Here is a 21,730-nt window from a genome sequence, read left to right as displayed (position 1 = left end):
AGCAGAAAACTAGTTACTGTGAAGGATGTATCCAAAGAATCAAAACCCCAGACAACAGATGGAGTAAACTAGACAAGGAAGGACCATGGAATGGCCACATTTTACACTACAGTTATTTCACTAAAGCAAAGTGATTGACTCCTGATCATAACAAAAAGGCAAGGAACAGAGTAAAGCAAACTAGAATCACATATTTTCCTGTACAGCCACTGATTCATATGTGATCTCAAAAAGCTGTCTACAAAGTCCACATATGGACACCTTTTGATTTATTTTAATATTTACAGGCACCATAATTATGATACTGCACTGATAAAGTTACACAAAAAAGTAAGCTAACTCAGGCTCAGTAAAAGCAGGAAAGACTCCATTTGGTAGAAAAGAAAGCTAGCTGAGAAAGAAGGAAAGAAAAGATTTAGCATATTTGTATTCTTAAAAGAGCTCCTTGTTACTCAGGTCCCACTTCTCTTAAAAAAAAAGAAATAAAGAAAACCACATAGTAATACTAATGAGCCAAGGGGCACTCACAGTTAGCCCAAAATTTGTAGAGATAGAAATGTAGCACTTCTCACTTTTTCTCATGACCACAGCACAAAACCATGCTCCCATTACTCCTGTTACAAAGTCATCCCAATTTATTGCATTTTTCAATCAGCTTTGATTTTAGCATACTTCTTTCACATGTCCACTGGCACCTTTTCTTTCATCTTGTCTTCTCATTTCCCCAGTAATCACATATTAACATTGCTATTACCCAGTAATTTTAACACAATTAAAGAGTTAATTTTTTTCTCAATAATCGCTTCCCTAATTTTCATAGTTTTCTCATAAAAGGGTCAAGCTAGACTGAACCAATATACAAAATCTAATGCATACCTGATATTTTGTGATCATTGCTTCCAATCCCTCTATCTTAGATTCTTGTAGAACTGAGTAGGTTCTCATAGTACTGAAAACATCTATTATCTTTACCAGACGATGATGAAAGGCTTCAAATTTTCCAAATACATATATCTCACTAAAATCAAATTGTCTTTCAGCTGGATTTTGTTCCAAATTCTCTTTTATCTTGTGGAAGTAATTTTGATACTCCTTAAATAAAGAATTTAAAAGAATGTCAAGCATATAACAAAAATCACTATCTTTAGCTAGAACAAAATTTACACAGATAGGTATTATCCTAACCTGACAGCAAGTAGAAGTTTCACCAATAAACAATCATGAACACTATAAAGAGAGTAACAGAATTTGCCTCTGAAAATTAACCCATCAATGCCACTAAAGGATTATACATTTCATCAAATGACCAAACTGCACATATATGTATTTGTACATATCCTTGGCTAGCATGAAATTCTGTTCCCTCCATTTCATAGCAGGGTTTGATGTGTTTACTGAATAAGCAAGATGACAACCCAGTTTCCAGAGACTGCAAATGTTTGCATGCTGAGCAGTTTTACTGAGTAATCAAGGTTCAAAAATCACTTTCAAGAACAAATCACTTCCTGAACTTTTAATGCTGCTCCATAGCAGCTTCCACTTTTGATTCTGCATTTCTAACAAGGAACAAACCTTATTCCCAATTTGCTAAATTATTCCCAAAGTCAAAGTACATAGTCAACAGATTCACTTGAAACTGTTTCTTTCAATAGTGGTTCTCTTTACAATAAAATGTTCATTATTTTATCACATTTATGTATGAATAACCTCACTCAAAGATATCAATACAGAGGGTCCAGATTTTGCTATGTTGTTACTGATTCAAATTCTAAGTTTTAATCTATTGCATTTCTGAAAGTTTCTGGAACGAATAAGACTCAAATTAATACCTAATTTTTCAATATATTTTCATGCATCAACTGGACAATTTGATATATCTTTATAGAAAAAGACAAGTTTATTGCTCATTGCTGATGGTAAGATGTCATACAAATTTATACTCATTTATTCTAGAACTAGGTAAGATTTGTTGCATCAGGAGGTATTAGTCCTGCAAGCACATATTGGGAATGAAAAAAAAATAATGCAGAAAGCCTACATGAAGCTCCCAGTATGTACAGGGAGATTATCAAAGAGAGAGTCAGACTCTTCTTCACAGTAGTACATGGACAGAAGCCAAGAAGCAAAGGGCGTAAATTGAAATGGATGAGGTTCTGACTGGCTATAAGGAGAGAAACTTTCATCCCAAAGACAGTCAAACAGTGAAAGAGGATGCCCAAAAAGGCTGTGTAATCTCTTCATCCTTGGAGAACTTCAAGACAGGACTGGATAAAGGATTGGGAAACCAAGTTTGATCTCATACTGCTCCTGCTTTGGGTTTGAGTAGAAGGTTGAACTAGATACCTGCTGAGGATCCTTCCAAGCCAAATTATCCTATAATACTATGCTTTAAGGGGAGAAGAACAAAGAAAAAAAAAAACCTTTAAAATTATCACAGAACTGCATTAAAAAAAACCAAAGGCTTCCTGACAAGTCTAGGTTGACTGAACAGCTGAATTCTTCTCAGTTCACTAAATTGTCCTTTCTAAGTGTATAGCTTGTTCACACTTATTTGAATATATTCAGTTCAGTAACTCTCCTTGTTTCAACTTCTATTTCATAACTCTCCACATCAAGTGAGAAGATACAACATAGAGAAACATAGGCATGAAAATCCAAGCAATACTCTTATAAGCATAGTTGAGATGGACTAAACATCAAAATTCTGTTTCCAGAAGATCAACAGACAACAGGCTAAATTCCTTGTTAGCTCTAGCATAAAAATTCCAGTTCCAGTGGATATTTTTCAATTAACTCATTTTTCTTCACTATAACAGTGCTTTCTCACATAAAATCTTCCTATTCCTGCTCTCCTAAATGTCATCCTATAATCTGTTTTCTATATGTTATTCCCACCTACCTGTTTAAGTCTAATAGCTGCTTGTAGCTTTTCCACAACTCTCTCCTGCGGTTGATTCCAGATGGTGGCTGTGCCATTGTTTGCTATATAAGATTTACACACTGTGATCATCTGATTGGTCACCTAAAAGCAGTTTTAACTTCATGAAAACAAGAGCATTCCAATACAAAGCAGATCTTGCCATCCTCTCTCCCATTCCTCTGATTCCTCTGACCTAAAGCCTGACAAATAGCAATACCAAATACAAGCACGACGACAGACTGCCTTCCTTGCAATACCCGGTCTCCAGAACATGACACAACAGAAATGTTATTGGTTAACTATGCTCATCCTCAACCTACACATCTTGTACCAACCTTGAAATAGCATTGAAGGGTACAAAGTCCTAAGACTTCGTCTCTTCTGAAAGCAAATGTGAACTCAAGAGCCCATGAGAGTATAAATGGTAAAGAATACGTTGTCTTTCTAATCCATTTCCTTCTTTTTGCAAACATGTGGATGTTTAAGGGCAATATGAATTTAATGTATTTGGTTCTACAAAAAAAAAAACCCCATTCATAACAGACAAAACTTGTAAAAAATTCCTCTCTGTACATCAGAGGTCAGATTTAAGTCTGAGAATGTTCCTAATACTGCAAATTATAGGCAGTGAAATAAATCCTAAATTTGAAGTAGTTTATCACTATTTCCACTTCTTTATATATTAAAAAAGCAGCATTAAAGTGACTGAAGTGCTGCTTCCCTAATTGCTTGGTTCCTTTGTTTTTTCTCTAGCACCCAAGCAACAACACAGAAAACAATCCGGGAATATTTATCTTCCTGCTGAGCACCAACCTTCACAAACAGTGAGGAGATCTTTTCAGAAGTGTTATAATACTGAGAGAGACTCTGAATCATTTTAATTGCATTTATGAGCCCTGGAATAGCATCCAGCATGGACACCTGGAAAGAAACACACAGATTGAACTCTGCTCAGTATCTCTATTACCACACATTATCACAACACCTAATTAGTGAATACAGGAGAAGCATGAACATTGTCTTTGGAATGGTTCTGTCCCTGTCTACCTGGGCCTCTCTTGCAGAGCTGTCTGTCTTACATCATTCTCCAAGCTCTACAATTTAATTTTGGGGAAAAATTTCCACTGGAGTCTTGCCTAGAAAAATCCAGATCAGTGAATGAAATTTGGTAGGAGTAAAGGCTTTCTTTCTTTCTTCTTTCTTCAAAAGAATCACCTTTTTCACCAAAAAAAAACAAAAAAAACCAAAAAAAACAAAACAAAAACAAAAAACGTTTATATGCTCAGTTGCTAAACCTGATGTAAGCTTGAATGCAAAGGTGACCCCTTCACCAAGCTTTTGCTCTGTTTTTATGGGCATCATAACCCAATAACCATACAATAGAGAAACTCAAATAGCAGATTGGAAACACTGAAAGAACACACTGTTCTAATATCACCCAGTAAGCAAACAGAAACAAGCATGGTTGCCCAGAGCACTCTTTGGAAACAATTTGGTACTGGGAGAGAGGAGAGAGAGAGGGGAAGCTAGGACAGGTCAAAGTTTTGAGTCTTCATGACTACCAGTTATATTTCTTTGACTAGCAAGACACATACAGTCAGTGGCAAAACCAGTTTTAATAAAAGCAATTATTTGCCACTTATTTTAGTTGATAATGGGAGAGAGAGACTCCTCCAGTCCTGTACTTTAGGGTGGCTGGTTTTGTTTATTGCATTTTATGCTTGCATCATCCTATGCATTCTCATACTATAGTATAAGAAGGTGATTTATAATTATGTCTTAATATTTACATAATCCTACTTATGCAAAAATATCTTTTCCCAACCCAAGAAGCTGAAAATTGCCCTAAAAGTGTTAATTTGGCCACCAACACAAAGACAAAAGATCAAACTTTGTCTTTAGCATAACCTTAGATCTACTTTTCTTTTTAATCGTAAGGAATTCACTTTCTCCCATAGGATGGAATCCCATCTGTTCATCAGAACTAAAGCTTTACAGATGAAAATATGAAAATAACAAGTACTTTATTTTGTAGCCATAAATTCCCATTAATCCACTTTTACCACAACTGCACAAAATCTCAAACTGGAGTTGCATATGTAAAATTTTTTGTCTCATTTCAAAACTCATCCTACAGAATATATTCGTGTTGCTTGTCTTAAGACATTTATGTTAAGAATTTAAAAGTTCTACTTACAGGATCACTATTGTATAATGGGTCATAATATTTTTCCAGAGAATACAGATATTTCACATTATCTTTAGCTTCATTTGCTGTGTATGTGATGCAAATATCCAATGCTCGCCACTTCTAAGAACAGAAAGTCAAAAGAACAAATAAAAGTATGTGTTTCAGAAAAAATGTTTTGAGATCATTTTGATTTGTCATTAGCTTCCAAACACGTTTGAAGGCATAAATCTTTTACTTCAGAATTATACTTGTTCACCCAAGATGGGGTCCTTGCCCTGTTTCAGCAACTTAACTGTGAACATGCAGTTGGTTTAGACCATTCAGCTAAATAGTCAGTGGCAGTGTGCAGTCAAGCTGTTGTAAAATATATGAGTTATGGTTATATAACTATGTATTTGTTCCACATCTCATTTTGAGGAGACAAGATTTTTTGGTTTATTTACTTATTTTCTGTTGGTGATGGGACTTTAAATTTGTTATATGTCAATGTGACAAGTTATGATTCCACAATCAATTCTGACAGGCACTGTAACAACATAAAAACAAGGCTTAAAAAATTGGGAGATTCATTTTTTGTCATTAAATATCCAGTTCATTAATTTAATATTCTGATTTAATAATCAACTTTTCATTTTTAATTATTTATTTCTGTTGAGCCATGTGGATGAAGTACATTATCAGCCTTTAGACTCAGGGGATTCCCAATTGTTTTCAATAAATTGAACTAGATATAAATTTTATCTACTCAAGCTAAAGAATAGAGAAGGCAAACAAAAGCCAAAGATGTTTCAATGTTTTCCCCACCAGCATTGTTACATACATTATCAAAATGAGCTAGGGTATAAAGAGCACTTCTAGTATTTATATCTGTCATAATTTAAAGTAAAAACCTTCAGCAGTTTGGATTTAGCAGCAGTGAGTACTCCAAGCACTGCCTTCACATCTGGGCTCTTCAGCTGCTCCATAAAGTAGTGGAATTTTGACAACTTCTTTTTCCAATAATCAAGCTCTGCTCGTGGTCCAAGGTCATCTGCTTCTTTTCTCAACTGGTCATTTTCTGCAAGAACCTTTTATCATACAGTAATGTGAGAGATGTTCATATTTTTATCTGCAGAGCTAGCATGGATTGATTCTACTTTTAGCAAGTGGTATTAACCTCGCCTGATAAATTACCTAACTTAGCCTCCCCCTCATTTAAGAAACTTGATCTTGCTTGGTCCTTCCATTTCCAAGTTAAAGAAGAGATTCTGTTCCTTCTGTTCCAAGACCACTGTTACAGGCAGTTACATTTTCTGCAAATAACCTGCAAAGCATGTTTCAAAGTACAAATATGACCACTGTGAACAGTGTTCACTCAGTTACTGTGGTTTTGTTTTTTGTTTTGTTTTCATTAGTCCACTGGGAACTACTAACTGTTTTGTAGCTTAATAACAGGTAATTATCAAAGTCAGGGGACTAAGCTTCCCAAACTGTATCCCGTATTAACAAGCCGATGGAAAAAGCTCTCAGTAATATTTCCATTGAGAAGTAAAAGCACAAAAACTATACAAATAGTACTTTAAAATAAAGAGATTTAATTAATCCAAATTTATAGAAAGGTAGCTATAACACCAACAGGATTAAACTCATCTGCCAAGATGCAGACGTTGTCATATTTCACATTTGTCCCATGTATCACCTGTACAATTTGTTTGGTCCATTCTCTCATGCAGACTTCTATTTTTTCAAGAGCCTCTATACTGTTAGCAACCATCAAGTAATCTGAAGGTCCTCTTAGAGTTTTCAGATCATATGTTTCACATTTCTTCAGGCTAACCTAAAATATAAGTTTTTAAAAAATGAAATGTTGAATGTTCATGACAAATAAGCTAGGAACTTTAAAGACTAACTCATTGCCCTGCTTTGGGTATCTCACTTCTTATTCCCAGCTCAGTCTAAATTAAACTGGTTTGAGCCAGAAGTGGAGTCCAGAATTTAAAGAATTCACCAACCAGGCAGCTATGCTCTCATGCTCTCATTCCTTCACAAAAGCTGAGTAGAATCCAACCAGATAAATCAACAGTTTCTTGTACATTAACCATTCAACATTTAAGAGCGACCACAACCATTGAGGAGATAAGAATTTAATAGCTCTAAAGAAATGGCCCTAGAATAAACAAGAACAGAAGCATCTACAGAACTATTAAAGACACAGATCAAAGAATAATGAGTTACTGATGACAATAAACAGAAGTGTTAGGTTATTTTCCAGTTTAATAAAAACAAATTTTATGAGTAATCTACAACAGCAGCTAATTCAAAAGGTCCAGAGCTAGAGACATTCTACAGCTAGCTCACTTTCTATTTCCCTCATGAACATATTACCTTTTCCAACAGATTTTGCTGAGTTCCTGATAGGACACTAACAAATGCTTCAAGGGCACGAAGGAAGTCCTGCTTAATATTGGGAACTTGTTGAGGTTCAACCCAGCCACTGCCCATAGTCTGTAAGGCTGGAATGAATATTTCTGATATCAACTGCTCAACACTTTTTAATAAGCCATCTCGACCTATATCCAGCATATTAAAATTTATTTCCTGTAAAAGAGACAAAATAGAAGGGGTCTTTCACCAGTAAAAACTTCATTATATACATGTACATATATTTACATATGCACTCTCAAAAGTAAAATAATTTTTTGTTTTTCAAATTAATTTGCTAGATTCTTTTTTAATTTAGCACCTTAGTATTTAGGTATTGATTAATTACTCTGCCATTACGGATTGTCTTAAACTTTCTTCCTCGCTATCATTTTTCATATCAATTATATGCATCATGTTGCTCCCACAAGATAATATCGGTATTTCCGTTTCCGTCCCTTTTTGTCCTGTTTCATTTAATCCATCAGTGTCCTTTTACTCATTCCCCCATGTCAAGAGCTGTCTAATTATATGCGGAGAGCAAATACCCCATGGTAAAACCAAATTTTAAACAACATTATGTACAGAGAGGAGTAGCCACTGACTTACTTGATAAATATTCTCAGTTGTGACTGGTTTAGAAAAACAAGATCTAATGAAGAAAATGCATACACCAGTTAAAGCAACTTCTTTTCCCTCTGTCACAAATACTTTCAGTTTCTTCTTCTTGATCAAATGAGAGTTCATTCCTATTCCTGTAAGGCCAAAGTACTCTACAGATTCAAACAAATAAACAATTAAGACCTATTGATCATTTATTCAAAGAAAAGTTCTCTACACAAAAAGTTCAGTCATTATTTGTGCCTCTCTGAGTCCCAGTCTCCTGGAGGCATCTCACTGAACTACCCACAGAAAGTATGCAGCATTCAGAGTCTTCATGTCACAATAAGAAATATTTAATCTAGTTTTGCCATTCTTGCATCAAAAGCCTTTTATTTCTATTAATTTATGTGTTTTTTCTATTCCTTCTAAATAATGGTTCAAACTTAAGGTCCTTTTATAGGCTCAATCATGCAGTTGGAGATAATGCTCTCTTGCTTGAAAAAGGAAAGTTAAAAATCAGAAAATGTAGTGATGTATTTTACCTTAGAGGAGCTACTGCCAACTGTCCTTCTCTAAAAATATGCAAACATAAGGGAAAAAAAAAAATAGGGTGCTTCTGAAAACAAGGAGAAAGGGACCATAACAGATTCTCTGGGGCAAAAGCAAACAAACAAAAACCAATAAGGGAGCCACAAGGGACTTCCTTGTCCATTCTTCTTCCCCCAGCATGAATATACTGCTCTCATGTTCAGGCTGCTGGCAACACTTGTAAAGGGTCACTAAGAAGAAGCAGCGTCTTTGGGGGTAAAATATTTCTCATATGTTTTTGGTCACAATACCTCACACTACCTTGTTACTAGCTTTTCAGTATTACCTCAGAGTAAAATTGCATGCATACACATCTCAGTGAGGCACTACTACAATAAGAAGATGAAAAAGTAAGTTGTTGATAACAGTAGTAAAAGGACAACATCCAAAAAGTGATAAACCCCTCTGCACATTTTTTTCTTCAGGTACAGGACCATCTGCACCAGGAATCCCTATACTGGATCAGGTGGCCACCTTAAGTTCACTCCCCATCCTTCTGGTCACATCGTCTTCCTCTCTACCTTTTTTCACAGCAGCTCTGAAGAAGTCTCTTTTTCATATACCTTGGAAGTACAACAAGGGCTCTGTCCCCAGCAAAAGTCCTGACTCTGTAAATGTTATTAATTTGAGTTATTGCACGCTAATAAACTTGTGCTATCTTTATACTGCAGTAATGTTTCAGTTTTGCATGGTTCTTGGTAATAAGGGGGCCACAGATGTGCTTCTGTGAGAAGCTGCTGGAAGCATCCACCATGTCCAGCAGAGCCAATCCCTAATGGAGATGCTGCTGGGCCAATTAGAGATGGTGGTAATGCCTCTCTGATAACATATTTGAGAGGAAAAGCAAAACAAAGTTTGGGGCACAGTTTTATATTCAGACAGAGAAAAGGAGGAGGTGAGAACATGGGGAGGTGCCCGTGCTGGAGTGGGTGGAGGAGGCTGTGATCTAGTGGGGGACCCAGAGGAGAGAGAGGTCGCTTGCCTCCAGGCTGGAGCAGCCTGTCTTTGGAGGACTGCACCCCGTGGAAAGAGAGACATGTCACAGCAGTTTTGGGAGGACTGTGTGCCATTGGGAGGACTCAGTTTTGGGAGGACTGCTGGGCATGAGATGGGAACCACATTGGAGAAGTTCACAGAGAACTGTCTCCCGTGGGAGGGGCCCCACAGTCTCACCGGGGAAGGATTCCTCTCCCTGGGCAGTGAAAGCAAACCTCGGGGGATGAACTGACCAAAACCCCCACATCTCCCTGCCCTGCCGGTGGGAAGGAGGGAGGTGTCAGGGGAAGAAAAGGTGTTTTTAAGGGTTTAATTTACTTCTCATTATCCTGCTCTGATTTAGTTGGTAATAAATTCACTTTGTACCTTTAAGCCAAGCCTGTTTTGCCCTTGGAGTGTTTTTTTCCCAGTCCTTATCTCAATTCACAAAGCCTTCAATAAATTCTCTCTCCTCTGTTCAGCTGTAGCAGGGGAAGGTGAGTGAGCAGCTTTTGTGGGTGCCTGGCATCCAGCCATGATCAAAGTGCCACAAGTAATTACAGAGGCAAAACCAACAAAAGTCATCAGTTTTCCCACAATCTCTGGAGGTGAAGCAGATAGTATTACCTGCAGTCTCTTTAGAAAAGATGTATTCTTACTGAAAAGGGTGCGAGAAGTTTTTAAAATTCACATGAATAATGATCTTCAAAACACTGCAAGAAATCAAACTATTAAATGATACCTTAGGACTCTGAAGTAGATATTCCTGTACTCACAGATACAGTCTCCTGCTCTGCAGAAACACAAAATTTCTTGTACACTGCCTTCACGGGATCATCTTCTGCCCTAACACTAATATTGGTTGATCCACATCAGGGTCAGAAAACCAGCTTGTGTATGAGGCGGCTGTAGTAGTTGTCCTTGCTAAGAAGGTGCATGTAATGCACAAAAATTCACTTAGCTTTATCAGTTAGTACCTACCATCACAATTCAGATTTTTGCTTTGACAGCCTGTGAACCTCAGCCCTGAACAATCAATACAGATAATTATTTTACAAACTCTACTCCACCTACAAAGGGAAAATGTACAGCAGTTTTACTGTCTGACAGTATTACAAGTGACTGCCCTTACAGCTGTGAGCAAAGTCAGTCTTCAGTCCACCCACTTAATCCCCACTGTCTTTTCCATCACTACTTTTTCTTTTTAAACTTTTTTTTCGTCCTGTGCATGATGTTCTGGGGACTTTTGCTTATTCACTCAATGCCTTGCCATAAATTAATTTGGGTTTTGCTTATGTGGGTTTTTTTTTCCTACTGCTTTCCATACTGCCTATATTTAGCACCAAACCCCAAAATGTTACCAAAATCATGCCATACTGTAGTGTGATCTGGTTGGTTTGTTGGTGGGCATGGGCAACACTCATTAGATTCCTAGGTTTTGACACTTGCCTCATACTCTCTTTGTCATACTTTCACCGCTTCATCTCAGGCATGTTAAAACTTTCTCATCAGATTTCCAAATTAGTGGTTGGGTTTGTGTTTGTATTTAACTGTATTTCTATGTGCCCTGAAAATTTTTATTAAAGTTGCTTATATCATATTAAATAGTTTTTTTCATCCCTTTTAGATATATACAGATATACTGAAAAAAATACATACATACATATATACTGAAAATGCATTAAATATAAATCCTTATTTGTACATTCATCTAGGTATATGTTTACCTATGTATAAACACATTTATACAGCTAAGCATAGATATGTTTATGGGACTTTGCATGTACCTCCAGGGTAACCAAGTGGTGTGAACTCCCACCAGCCAGTCACAGGCTCTGAGAGGTCACAGAGCACCTGGCTAGTCCCAACAGCAGCAGCACTGGAGGCTCTGGAAGAGGAGCCATGGGAAAAAGCAGGATGTCCTTGTCACAGGTGTCCTGAGTTACTTCCATGGTAAGGGAGAAGGAGTATTCCCCCAGAGATGTGGAACATGGGGGTACTCAGTAAAGGGGTACGGGCAGAAGGGACTTCTGGGGTAACACCCCTTCTACCCATGATGTGGGCCTCATGAAGACATTTGTCATGTAACAGGACCACCTAGATGGATGGTCATGTGCCAAGATGGCTTCTAGGGCCAACTGGTGGCATGACTGAAGAGGATAGGAACGGCATCTCTCACTGCTCACCCTGTGTGAAAATCACCTTTTAATTATCCAAAACTAATTCCCACAGGCAAGAGCTGCTGAGCTCACAAGAAAGTACTTTGCTGCTTCATAGTAGCAATAAGCAGAAGTCCACTGATTAGCTTCAGTAATTTCATCAATTGTCATGTCATGACTTGCTTTAAGTCCCAGTTTATAAGAACTTGATTGTTTTCTTTTTCCTTGCAGATTTGCTCAGCACAACTGTAACACGTTGCAGGAGAATATAAGCTGCTTTACCTGTATCCATTACTTCCACATCTTGATAGTAGAACATCAGATGACGCAGACCTCCAGGGGCCAGGAATCTGTTTATGCGCTCTATCTGTTTGAAATCATGTTAAGATCATATTATGCCATTGATTTGATTCATATCACAGCAGCAGAGGAAGCCTTTGCTCATTTACTTTTTTACAAGCATCAGGACTTCATCAATTCAAGGCTGCCATCAAGCATCATGGAAGCAGGTATTGGTAGTGCAGTCCACAAATCTCACATATAGGCCATGCAGGCTGAGGAAGAAACTGAGTTTCTTTATGCTAATATGCTGATTGATGTCTCAGCACTTGAAAGTCTGGCCTCATCCATTATTTTTCTAGATCTGAGTCACTCTTTTGTGTAGTCCCTAACTATATTAGCTATCTTCAGCAGAAAAAGCTCCTTTAAGCTCATCTTCAGAAACATTAGATGGTGTCATTTGTGCTTTCTACTGCATAAAAAAGGCTAAAAGATCACCAGAAGCTGGAAGAAAGACACAATTATCCCTCTTCCATTAATAACAAGCCTCAGTTACACCAAGATAATGAACTGCTATTCCAGAAAATCTTGGCTTAGCCCTCCAAGATGAGATCAAAACAACTATTACACTTCTCTCTTTCCAAATGTAGAAATTGCCTATATTTTCCTCACCTGACAGCTATTCTCAGGCACTACAGTTTGCAAGGAAAACCATTTAGAGATAGAATGCACAAAGGCTGAAACAAATTCTGCTTTTTAATGTGCATGACAGTGTTCTGCACTGCTCATTTGCTATCTCATGATCTCACAGAAATGTTGGAAGGGACCTTTGGGAGGTCTTGAAGCCAGTGTCCTGTGTCACCAACAACAGCTCAGATCATCTAGAGTTTTATCTAGACTGAGACTCAAAAACCCCAAGGACAGAAATTCCACAACTGACTTGAAGTAACCTATTCCCATGCCAGGGGGAGGGAAGGTAATTCCTATTACCCTCCTGGTGAAGAAGGGTCTCTTGGTGGCCATTTTGCAAAATGTGGTTTTATCATTGAAGTTATCACCTGCACCCACTGAGAATAGTTCAGCTCTGTCATCTTTGCAACCAGTCTTCAAGCAGCTGCAGGCTACTATTTGAGTGCCACTCAACCTCTTCTTCTCCCTTATCTCATTCTTCATGTGCCCTGTGTCCCACCCTTTCTTACTGGTCTTCCACTGGACTTTCTTCAGTTTCTCAACAATATTAGCACTGAAATGTGAATGTATAAATTGAAGGCACGCTGATGGAAAGAGAATACAAGATAAAACAAACCATAAAAACCCAAACCACAGCCATGTTTACTTTAGTGTCAGGGAGTAAAATATCTACTATCTACACAGCTTTTTAAAAAAGTGATATTTTTCAATGTATCAGTATCTGAATTTGTATTAGCCCTCATGCAGTCACAATCAGATCACATAAGCCATTCTCTTTTGTCAAGTAGCTTCTACCTATTTTAATTTGCTAAACTAGATTGCAATACAGTCTCACAAATGCTGCTGGCAGCCTTATGGAAACAATAACATACAACCTTGCTGTTGCCAGGACTCTTGAACCTCTCTGTGCTCTGTACTCAAGGACTGGGAGACTTCACACTGTGGTTTCACTATGAAATACAGTCCCAAGTTTTAGCACATTAACTATAACCACTGGAAAGAAGAAATTCTAATCAATTTAAAAATCAATATCATTACAATAGGTCTTGGAATTAAGGACACTTTTGTTCAAATTAATTAAAAATGCTGAAATATTTTTTCAAGGAGACTTGAGTGATCTCAGGTGTGAAGTCTAAAAACTCTCTCACCATGAATTTAATGGTAATATTAGTTCCAAAATATACTATGAGATTCACTTTCAAATTAATCAGATTACCTGGTTTCCATCAAGAATAGCATCTTCTACTTCTGCTTTGTCCAGATTCACACAAGAGGCAATGATATCCAGTAAGTAATCATGTCTGCCATCCAGACGAGCACGTTTAGCCTCTCTCTCATCCTTGAGCTTTTGCTGTTATTAAATACAAAGTGGACAATGAAATATTCATGATCTAATTTGAAGGCAAAAATAAAGAAAACTTTAAAATTTATGTTTAAAATTTATATTTGAAAGTAAAGGCTATTACATTCAATCCACACTTGTGATTTATGTTTTTATGGCGCTCAAATGAAAATTTTAGAAGCAGCCTTTGTTACAATTTTACAGTTTGTTGCTGGTGTTCCTTTTTAAGATTTATCACGACATTTCTATCATAAATAATGTTGTACAGAAAGCTAATTCGTTGAAAGGCTTTGTAGGAAAATAAGTATTTAGTATGTACAGCTCCATTATTCTGCAATTTACCTTCAACGCCCTAAATTCGTTGTCTCATCTTTTCAGTCTAGTCACATATGACCATCAAGTCAAGACAGGATTCTGACTGGTCTTTGTTATGCGTGGAAGACAGTGTAAGCACTCCCTAATAAAGACAGATGCGGCTGCAGGAAGCTAGGGTTTTATACATTATCTCTTTAATATAATGAGAAGTAAAACAAACCACAAGCCTCAAGGTACACAAGTGTTTACAAATGTGCTTAACTATAGCTATTATACCATTCTTCAAGCAGTAAGCCTACTCTTCTTATTAAATTGAAATTCCATATGTAACACACCTCATTAAATTATAGACAACATAGCCTTCTGGAATAGTTATTATTGTACAAGCACAAAATGGTATTATTGTGCTTGTGGGCTACAAGATTCAATATAGTTTCATTTTCAAAAGAAGTTTAGAATGATGTTTCATTGGTGGTAAATTCAATCTTTATTTCCCTGGTGATTAGGAGAAAACTAGTAACTTTATAAAGTATGCATAAGTGATTTATCCACAAGCTTTTGCAGAGCCAAAAGGAACTGCATAGTATACTTTATACCCTTATGTAAATATTTTTCCTACTTTCTGAAGGAATTTTCAAATACATGGTAAACTTGTAAATACCACCATGCCTTCATAAATGCTGAATGCATTTGAAATATTTCTCTGTATAAAAGACAGACATACAAATCCTATTCTTTACAGAGATATGTCTGAAGAACACAGCAGCAGATTAATTCATACATGTACTTTGTGCTATTTTACCCCTGTCATACCCTAACATGGTCTCCAGTTTCCTGAAAGTGAAGTGTCATCACAGGACTGGATTTTTCTACTTGTTTTTAAACATAAGCATAAGTTTTTCTCCTTGTTAGACATGCAAAAAGCAACCATTTTTTTCTGAATCAGCTTCATTCACACTAGATGATAAAAATAGAATCCTCAAAACTATTGTTCCAGTAATTTGAACACAACTGATAGGGCATCTTTAAGAAAATAAAAAAATACAACCCAATACTCTACCAATTAGCTTCTATTTAATACAGAAAGAAGCCTTTTGTTTTATCTAAACTACAGAGAGATTACCTTTGTACTCTGCTTGTGTTTCCAATATAGAGCTCTAGATATATTACTAACAAGACTACATCTTACACTGTTTTTTAAGTAATCAGCTCCACCTATACAGATGCTCTTGACATGTTCATAGCCTCCATTTCTTCTACAAGTTTCTGTTTGTAGAGGCTTAAATCATGAGCACATTCTTCTCAAACTAAGAAATCATGCCCCAACATTTGTTTCTGGTTTTTAAAACTTGTTTTAATTGCTGTGTCTCAAGCCCTATGACACATATATAAACTACTGTGCATAGCTATTCATAAAGCACTGGGCAGTATTTGTTGTCTAAGTCCAGCAACAAGAATATTCATTAAGTTATCATAAAACTTTAAAAGTCTAATTAACTTAAATTACTTAATGAACCATGCCTAGAGAAACAGGAAACTATTAAATGGTAAAGTTATACTTTTATGAAGATTAAGTCTTTAACTTGTATTTATCACGTCACTACTGGAAGGTGTTTGTTTTGATATGTTGGATATTTCTACTACTAATGCAAGTTCCACACATTTTTTTTCCTGAGAGTTGCTAAAATGCAATGCAAGAACACTCAATACAATTCAAGCTGTCATGCTTCTATATTTAAGAAGTTATCATTTTCAGAAACTTCCTTCCCAAATGAAATGTTGCTCAATCACAAACTCACACATTAGTTGTTGCAGTCATTAGAAGAAACTTCTGCCTCACTTTTAAGTTAAAAGTTAGGTTTCCCCTACTTTTCTGTGTAAAACATAATTCTTTAAGTTGTACACTAAAAAGTAGAGAAAACTTAACTTCAGTACTTTCAAAAGCAAGCCACTAATTTACGTACTTAAAAACACTAGGAGGCTATGTTGGAAACTGTTTTCCAGTCTAGCTTCTGAGCTTCTATTTGCATACTGATAAAAGAGCGAATTTTAAAGATATTCTTTACTTAGGATTAGGAATCTCAGAGAATTAATTACAAGAAAATGCTGGGCTTTCTGCCTCTCATTCTTCCCTTTCCCCTTTAGCTAACCTCACATCTCACTTCAAATCAGCATTGTTGTCATGGCCTAAGAGTTTTTGTAATTTTATATCCTGCATTATTCACTACAAACGTACATAGGCCTAAACAGAATCTATATCAAAAAATATTACCCAATAATAGGCAGCTCTATGTAATTCAGAATTTCATAGAACACTGAAAGACTGAGATTTGAAGATGGAAGGATGCCGAAAAACACACACAGGATCATTTATTAGGTAAAAGAGAAATTGCTGTTACATGCAATAACACCGACATGCAAATCCTGAGTAGTCTGATCAAGGTCATACATCAAAGCCTGTTCCTAATGTCCCATGATGTAGGAGGATGTAGTATTTACAAGAGATAAACACTGTCTCACTTAGATATCTGGAAAGATTGTCTAAGTTTTTTATAGCACAGCTTCAGCTCAGTTTTTCATGTAAAGAACACAGGTAACACAGCCAAGTTAGTTTGGGTTTCTTTAACCACTTTTGGTTATGAAGGTGTGAGAGGTCATATGACACAGTCCCACAGCAGATGAAGATCCAAAGCTAAACTCATTAACTGAAAAGTCCTTTTCTGATGATTAGTCCAGTTACAACATGTAGCTTGATTTATGTTACATAAAACTTTAAAATTCCTTAATCCTAAACACCAACAATTTGGCACAGGAAACTAATTTCAATAGACATCTTCTCCTGAAGCAAGAAAAGGAAGATATTCCTAAATCTATCTTTCATATACCTAAACCCATAAGCATGTCACCATTAGTGTTAAGAAATAATTTGAGATTAAATTAAAATTTTCAAAATGCTTCCTAGCTGCTAAAAAGTATATATATTTAAACAGCAGGTACTAAAAGAGCACAACTCAGAGATGCAAGGGGTTCATTTTTTGAAACAACAGGCTTAGAAACCAGCTATTGACTATTGCCAGCTTCTCCATTACAGACTATAGCTGCAGATGCAGATACCCTGAATAGAGTTAGCAAGAATGTTGTTTAGCATGCAAGGCATATGCACACAAGATAAAACTTGTTCTGAACACTCTTTATCCAGCAAATGACACATTTTGTTGTCAGAATACTGCACAATGCTGAATTCAAACATGCTGAAATCAAAGTCTTAAGGATGAGCAAGACTTTACAGGGAAGTTCAATAGTGAAAGAGTCAAAAAGTAACAATGTTTTATTGTTAATTTACTGTCTTATCCAAAATTTATTTAACCAGCATGGAATTCTTTTGTCTCTCCTTTAACTTGCTAAGGTATTTTATGTTACATAAGCCTTGCTCATGAATTTCCCATCAAAAGTAAACTGCACACCATTTCAAATATTTTCAAGCACCCCGAGTTTTTAATTTTCAAGTTTCAATGTTTTTATTTCCTCTTTCCAAAAAAATACAAACCCTAAAGAATTAGGGCAGTTCCCTTATCTAACTCTTAAACCTCAAAAATCAGAGCTCTGCACATGTCATCACATTGCATTAACTCAGGAACAGTTTGGTTAGATAACCAGCTTTTAAAATGAGTCTAAGTATCTTAATGACTTATATAGTCTATTGTGGTTTCTCAATGCTAAATATTGCCTTCAAAATTCTATTCCCATCTTAGAAGTATGGGGAGAGTGGAGTTACATTTCTATTTTCCTTCATGGCAAAGTCAACCCATTTTTTGTTGCCACATCTAGCATCAAACTCTTTAGTGTACTAATATAGCATTTGTGAAATTATAGCATTACCAGACCATTGCAACAATCTGGGCAAGATACAAGCAGCACTAGCCAAATGCATAAACACCTCCCAGTGCAAATTTGCCTTTCAAAACAAATTGTGCAACTAACATCATCCACTCATGCCTATTTTAAAATGCTTTTTTCTGTGCCCTCCCCCCTCAGTACACAATGTTATTCAAATTCTATATTTATTAATCTAAACATAGTTCAAAATTCAGTTTTCCTTACCTTTTTCACTCTGCCAATGCTTCGTTTCCAAAGTTGCTTTCTCCCGGCTCTAAACATTGTACTATTCAATATAAGCATCAAGCACTGTTTTTCAGGAACAAGCCCTAATCCATGGGGAAAGCTTCTACATTCATCATTTTGTACTCCCCCCAACCTTTTGTTTGCACTTGTTTCTTTCCTTTCAGTAGCAATGCCAAAATAACTCTGGAAAATATAGTAATGATATTAAAAAACCAGCACCTATTAACCTTATCTCTGTATTTAAAATTCAGTTCTAGTGTGCATACAAATTGCTAGAAAATTAAGTTGCACTACCACAGAAACAAGAGGTCTCTAGCCACCAGAATTACTGCCTACAGATTAGCCTTGAAAGCTACTGCTACCAACCACAGTGTTGTTAAAGTGATACTGTTTACATACAAACACGGTTGGTTACAATTCATCATATTCAAGGGCACCATAAGTATTTGCAGAATTTACAACTGCTTCCCTGATTTGTGCTTAGCCTTCTGAAGCAATCCTTGTGTCAACAGGCATCTTTGTTTCCTTGTCACAGGTGACTGTTTAAATATACAGCAACAGTCAAGCAACTTTTAAATATGTTTTACCTACAGGTAAATTACTGAGTTTTCTATTCATGCTTTTGTACAAGTATGTTCAGTTATACTTATTTTTCAGTTGTACAATGGTTGCTTAATACAGAAATTTTTCTTCAGCAAGAAATGTTAGGGTTTTTTCTGCCTAAAAGAGATTTAATTTTTTTCCACTTCAGTGACTGAACATAATCCAATGTCCTCTTGAAAATGCCAAGAAAAACAATCTAATTATCCAGTATTAGTAACAATAAACCAGACATTTTACAGCTATTTCTGGCTTAAAATGTCTCTAAATATTTCTGCTTCCACTCATATCAATATGAGCAATGTCTAAAAGCACTTGACAACCTTAGCATTGACAAAAATCACAAGTAAAAACCATTTTCCCTGCATTATCTAAATTTTCCCCACCTACTGTAGTCAAATCCAGTTGTGCATACATGTTTCAAAGAGAAAGACTGAAAAATTACATTTAGGGTAAAAAGTAAACATCCACAGATTTCTCTGAACCCTTTACAGTGTTACCGTTTCAAATTAAACACGCTATTAAATATTACATATAAAGTTAATTCCTATAGACATATTCAAACCGCTGAGGAATTAATTATTTACATTCTGTTGGAAAGAGTCCAGAGGAGAGTCACTAAGCTGATCACAGGACTGGAGCAGCTCTCTTGAGAAGACAGGCTGAGAAGGCCAGAGCTGTTCTGCCTGGACAAGAGGAGGCACTGGGGAGTCCTTCCAGCACCTACCATTTCCTAACAGGGGCCTGAAAGAAGGCTGGAGGGACTTTTCACAGCAGCATAGTAGTGACAGGACAAGAGGGAATGGCCTTAAGCTGCAGGACAGCAGGCCCTTCACTGTGAGGGTGGTAAGGAACTGGCACAGGTTGCCCAAGGTAGCTGTGGATGCCCCAGTCCTGGATGTGTTCAAGGCTGGCTGGATGGGGCTTTGAACAATCTGGTCTAGTGGAAAGTGTCCCTGCCCATGGCAGAGAGGTTGGGACCAGCTGATCTTTGAGGTTCCTTCCAACCAAAACCATTCTGTGGTTCTATATTTATTTGCATGATGTATGCGATTTCTAAAGTAAAAGCTCAGCCCAACAGGCTTAACTTTGCCATGCAGCAATAAAAGTTCTTTTTTTAAAAAAATGAGGAGAAAAAAACCTTTACTTATATCTCTTGAAAAACCAGCTAAAAATCATGCATCTTTTTTCTAAAATGCTATTAATTCATAGCAAATAACTTATAGAATCACAAAATTATGAGTATTTTTTTAAATTTCCAAAAGTTATCTAGACCAGTCCTTTGCTCAGAGCAGGTCCCATTAGAGTGGATTGTTCAGAGATGTTTGCAGACTTAATATCTCTAAGGGTGGAAATTGTGCAACCTCTGGGGCTACATAACTGAGCCTATCATAACCTGACAATCCAGCATAAAGACTGTTCCCATCTAGCTGAAATCTGCCACGTTCCAGTTTGCGTATGTTGGCTCTCATTACCGCAAACCTTAATAAAGCATTAATCAAGAGTTTAGCTCTGTTGTCTCTCTACCCTCTCATTAGACAATTATAGTCTGCAATAAGATCTCCCCTTAGTCTTTTCTTCCTGTGGCTAAACAAGCAGAGTTCTCTCAGTGCCCACCACTGATGCTTCCCATTTGTCTATACAGCCTACCATCTCACCACAGAGGGCAATCAAGCTGCTCATGAAGAATGTGACACTGGTAAATCTATGATGTATGCTCATAATCAGCTTCGTGGTGTTTCATGTGCCATGAAATGGCTTCCAGAACAGTTTGCTTCACAACCTTACCAGAAGCAGCTGACTGGTGTGCTATTCCCAGGATCCTCCATTTTCTCCACTTCGTAGACAACAGGACACAGTCTTAAGCTGCACTAGCGGAGGTTTAGGTTGGACATTAGGAAGAATTTCATCACAGAAAGGGTGACTAGACATTAGAATGGGCTGCCCAGGGAGCTGATGGAGTCACTGTCCCTGGAGGTGTTTAAGAAAGACTGGGTGTGTTACTCAGTGCCATGATCTAGTTGGCATGTTGGTGTTCAGTCATAGGTCGGACTTGATGACCTCAAAGGTCTTTTCCAATCCAATTGATTCTGTGACAGGTATAACATTTGTCTTTTTCTAGTTATCAGGAACCTCCCCAGATCATCGTGGCCTTTTGAAGAGTGATGGGCCGCAAAATGACACTGGTTTCCTCTCTCAGGACCCTCAGGTATATCTTATCTGCCCCCATGGACTTCTATACAACCAATTGGCTTAAGTACTCCCTAACACTACCTTTGGCTACCACAGATAATCCCTCATTTTTGTTCACTATGCAATGAGGCTTGAAGGTCTAAAAGAGCTAGAGGGCAAAGCCCGCTCAGGAAAACTGATTTAAAAAGTCATTGAAAACTTCAGCCTTCCCATGTTCTTTGCTCCTTTTTCTCCTGTTCCCCTGAGCAGTGGGCCTACATTTTCTTCTGCTGCCAATGTATTTAAAAACTATATTGTATTTACCCTTTGCCCTCCTCACAAGTTTGAACACCAGCTGAGCTTCTCAACCCTAT

At 37.0% G+C, this 21,730-nt stretch overlaps 1 protein-coding gene across 4 annotated transcripts in view; it reads right to left on the bottom strand.

Moving 5' to 3' along the window:
• Positions 1 to 21,730, bottom strand: part of LOC100231437 (dynein axonemal heavy chain 5) — a 140,559-nt gene that overhangs the window by 99,731 nt on the left and 19,098 nt on the right. The window contains exons 1-11 of one of the 4 annotated variants that reach the window (XM_072924294.1): positions 18,564 to 18,972; positions 14,022 to 14,156; positions 12,119 to 12,203; positions 8,121 to 8,284; positions 7,476 to 7,688; positions 6,790 to 6,927; positions 6,002 to 6,178; positions 5,118 to 5,231; positions 3,734 to 3,841; positions 2,900 to 3,022; positions 877 to 1,092 (exon numbers count right to left, since the gene is read on the bottom strand). In XM_072924294.1, coding sequence (XP_072780395.1) covers positions 877 to 1,092; positions 2,900 to 3,022; positions 3,734 to 3,841; positions 5,118 to 5,231; positions 6,002 to 6,178; positions 6,790 to 6,927; positions 7,476 to 7,688; positions 8,121 to 8,284; positions 12,119 to 12,203; positions 14,022 to 14,156; positions 18,564 to 18,641 — 1,551 coding nt within the window. In that variant the 5' untranslated portion in view covers positions 18,642 to 18,972. The other 3 variants (XM_072924293.1, XM_072924295.1, XM_072924297.1) reach the window with 3 other exon arrangements.

This window comes from Taeniopygia guttata, chromosome 2 (assembly GCF_048771995.1).
Source record: "Taeniopygia guttata chromosome 2, bTaeGut7.mat, whole genome shotgun sequence".
In the NCBI taxonomy this organism is placed as follows: Eukaryota; Metazoa; Chordata; class Aves; order Passeriformes; family Estrildidae; genus Taeniopygia; species Taeniopygia guttata.
The sequence above is the reverse complement of the archived record's forward strand: the minus strand, read 5'-3'. Positions and strand labels throughout refer to the sequence as shown.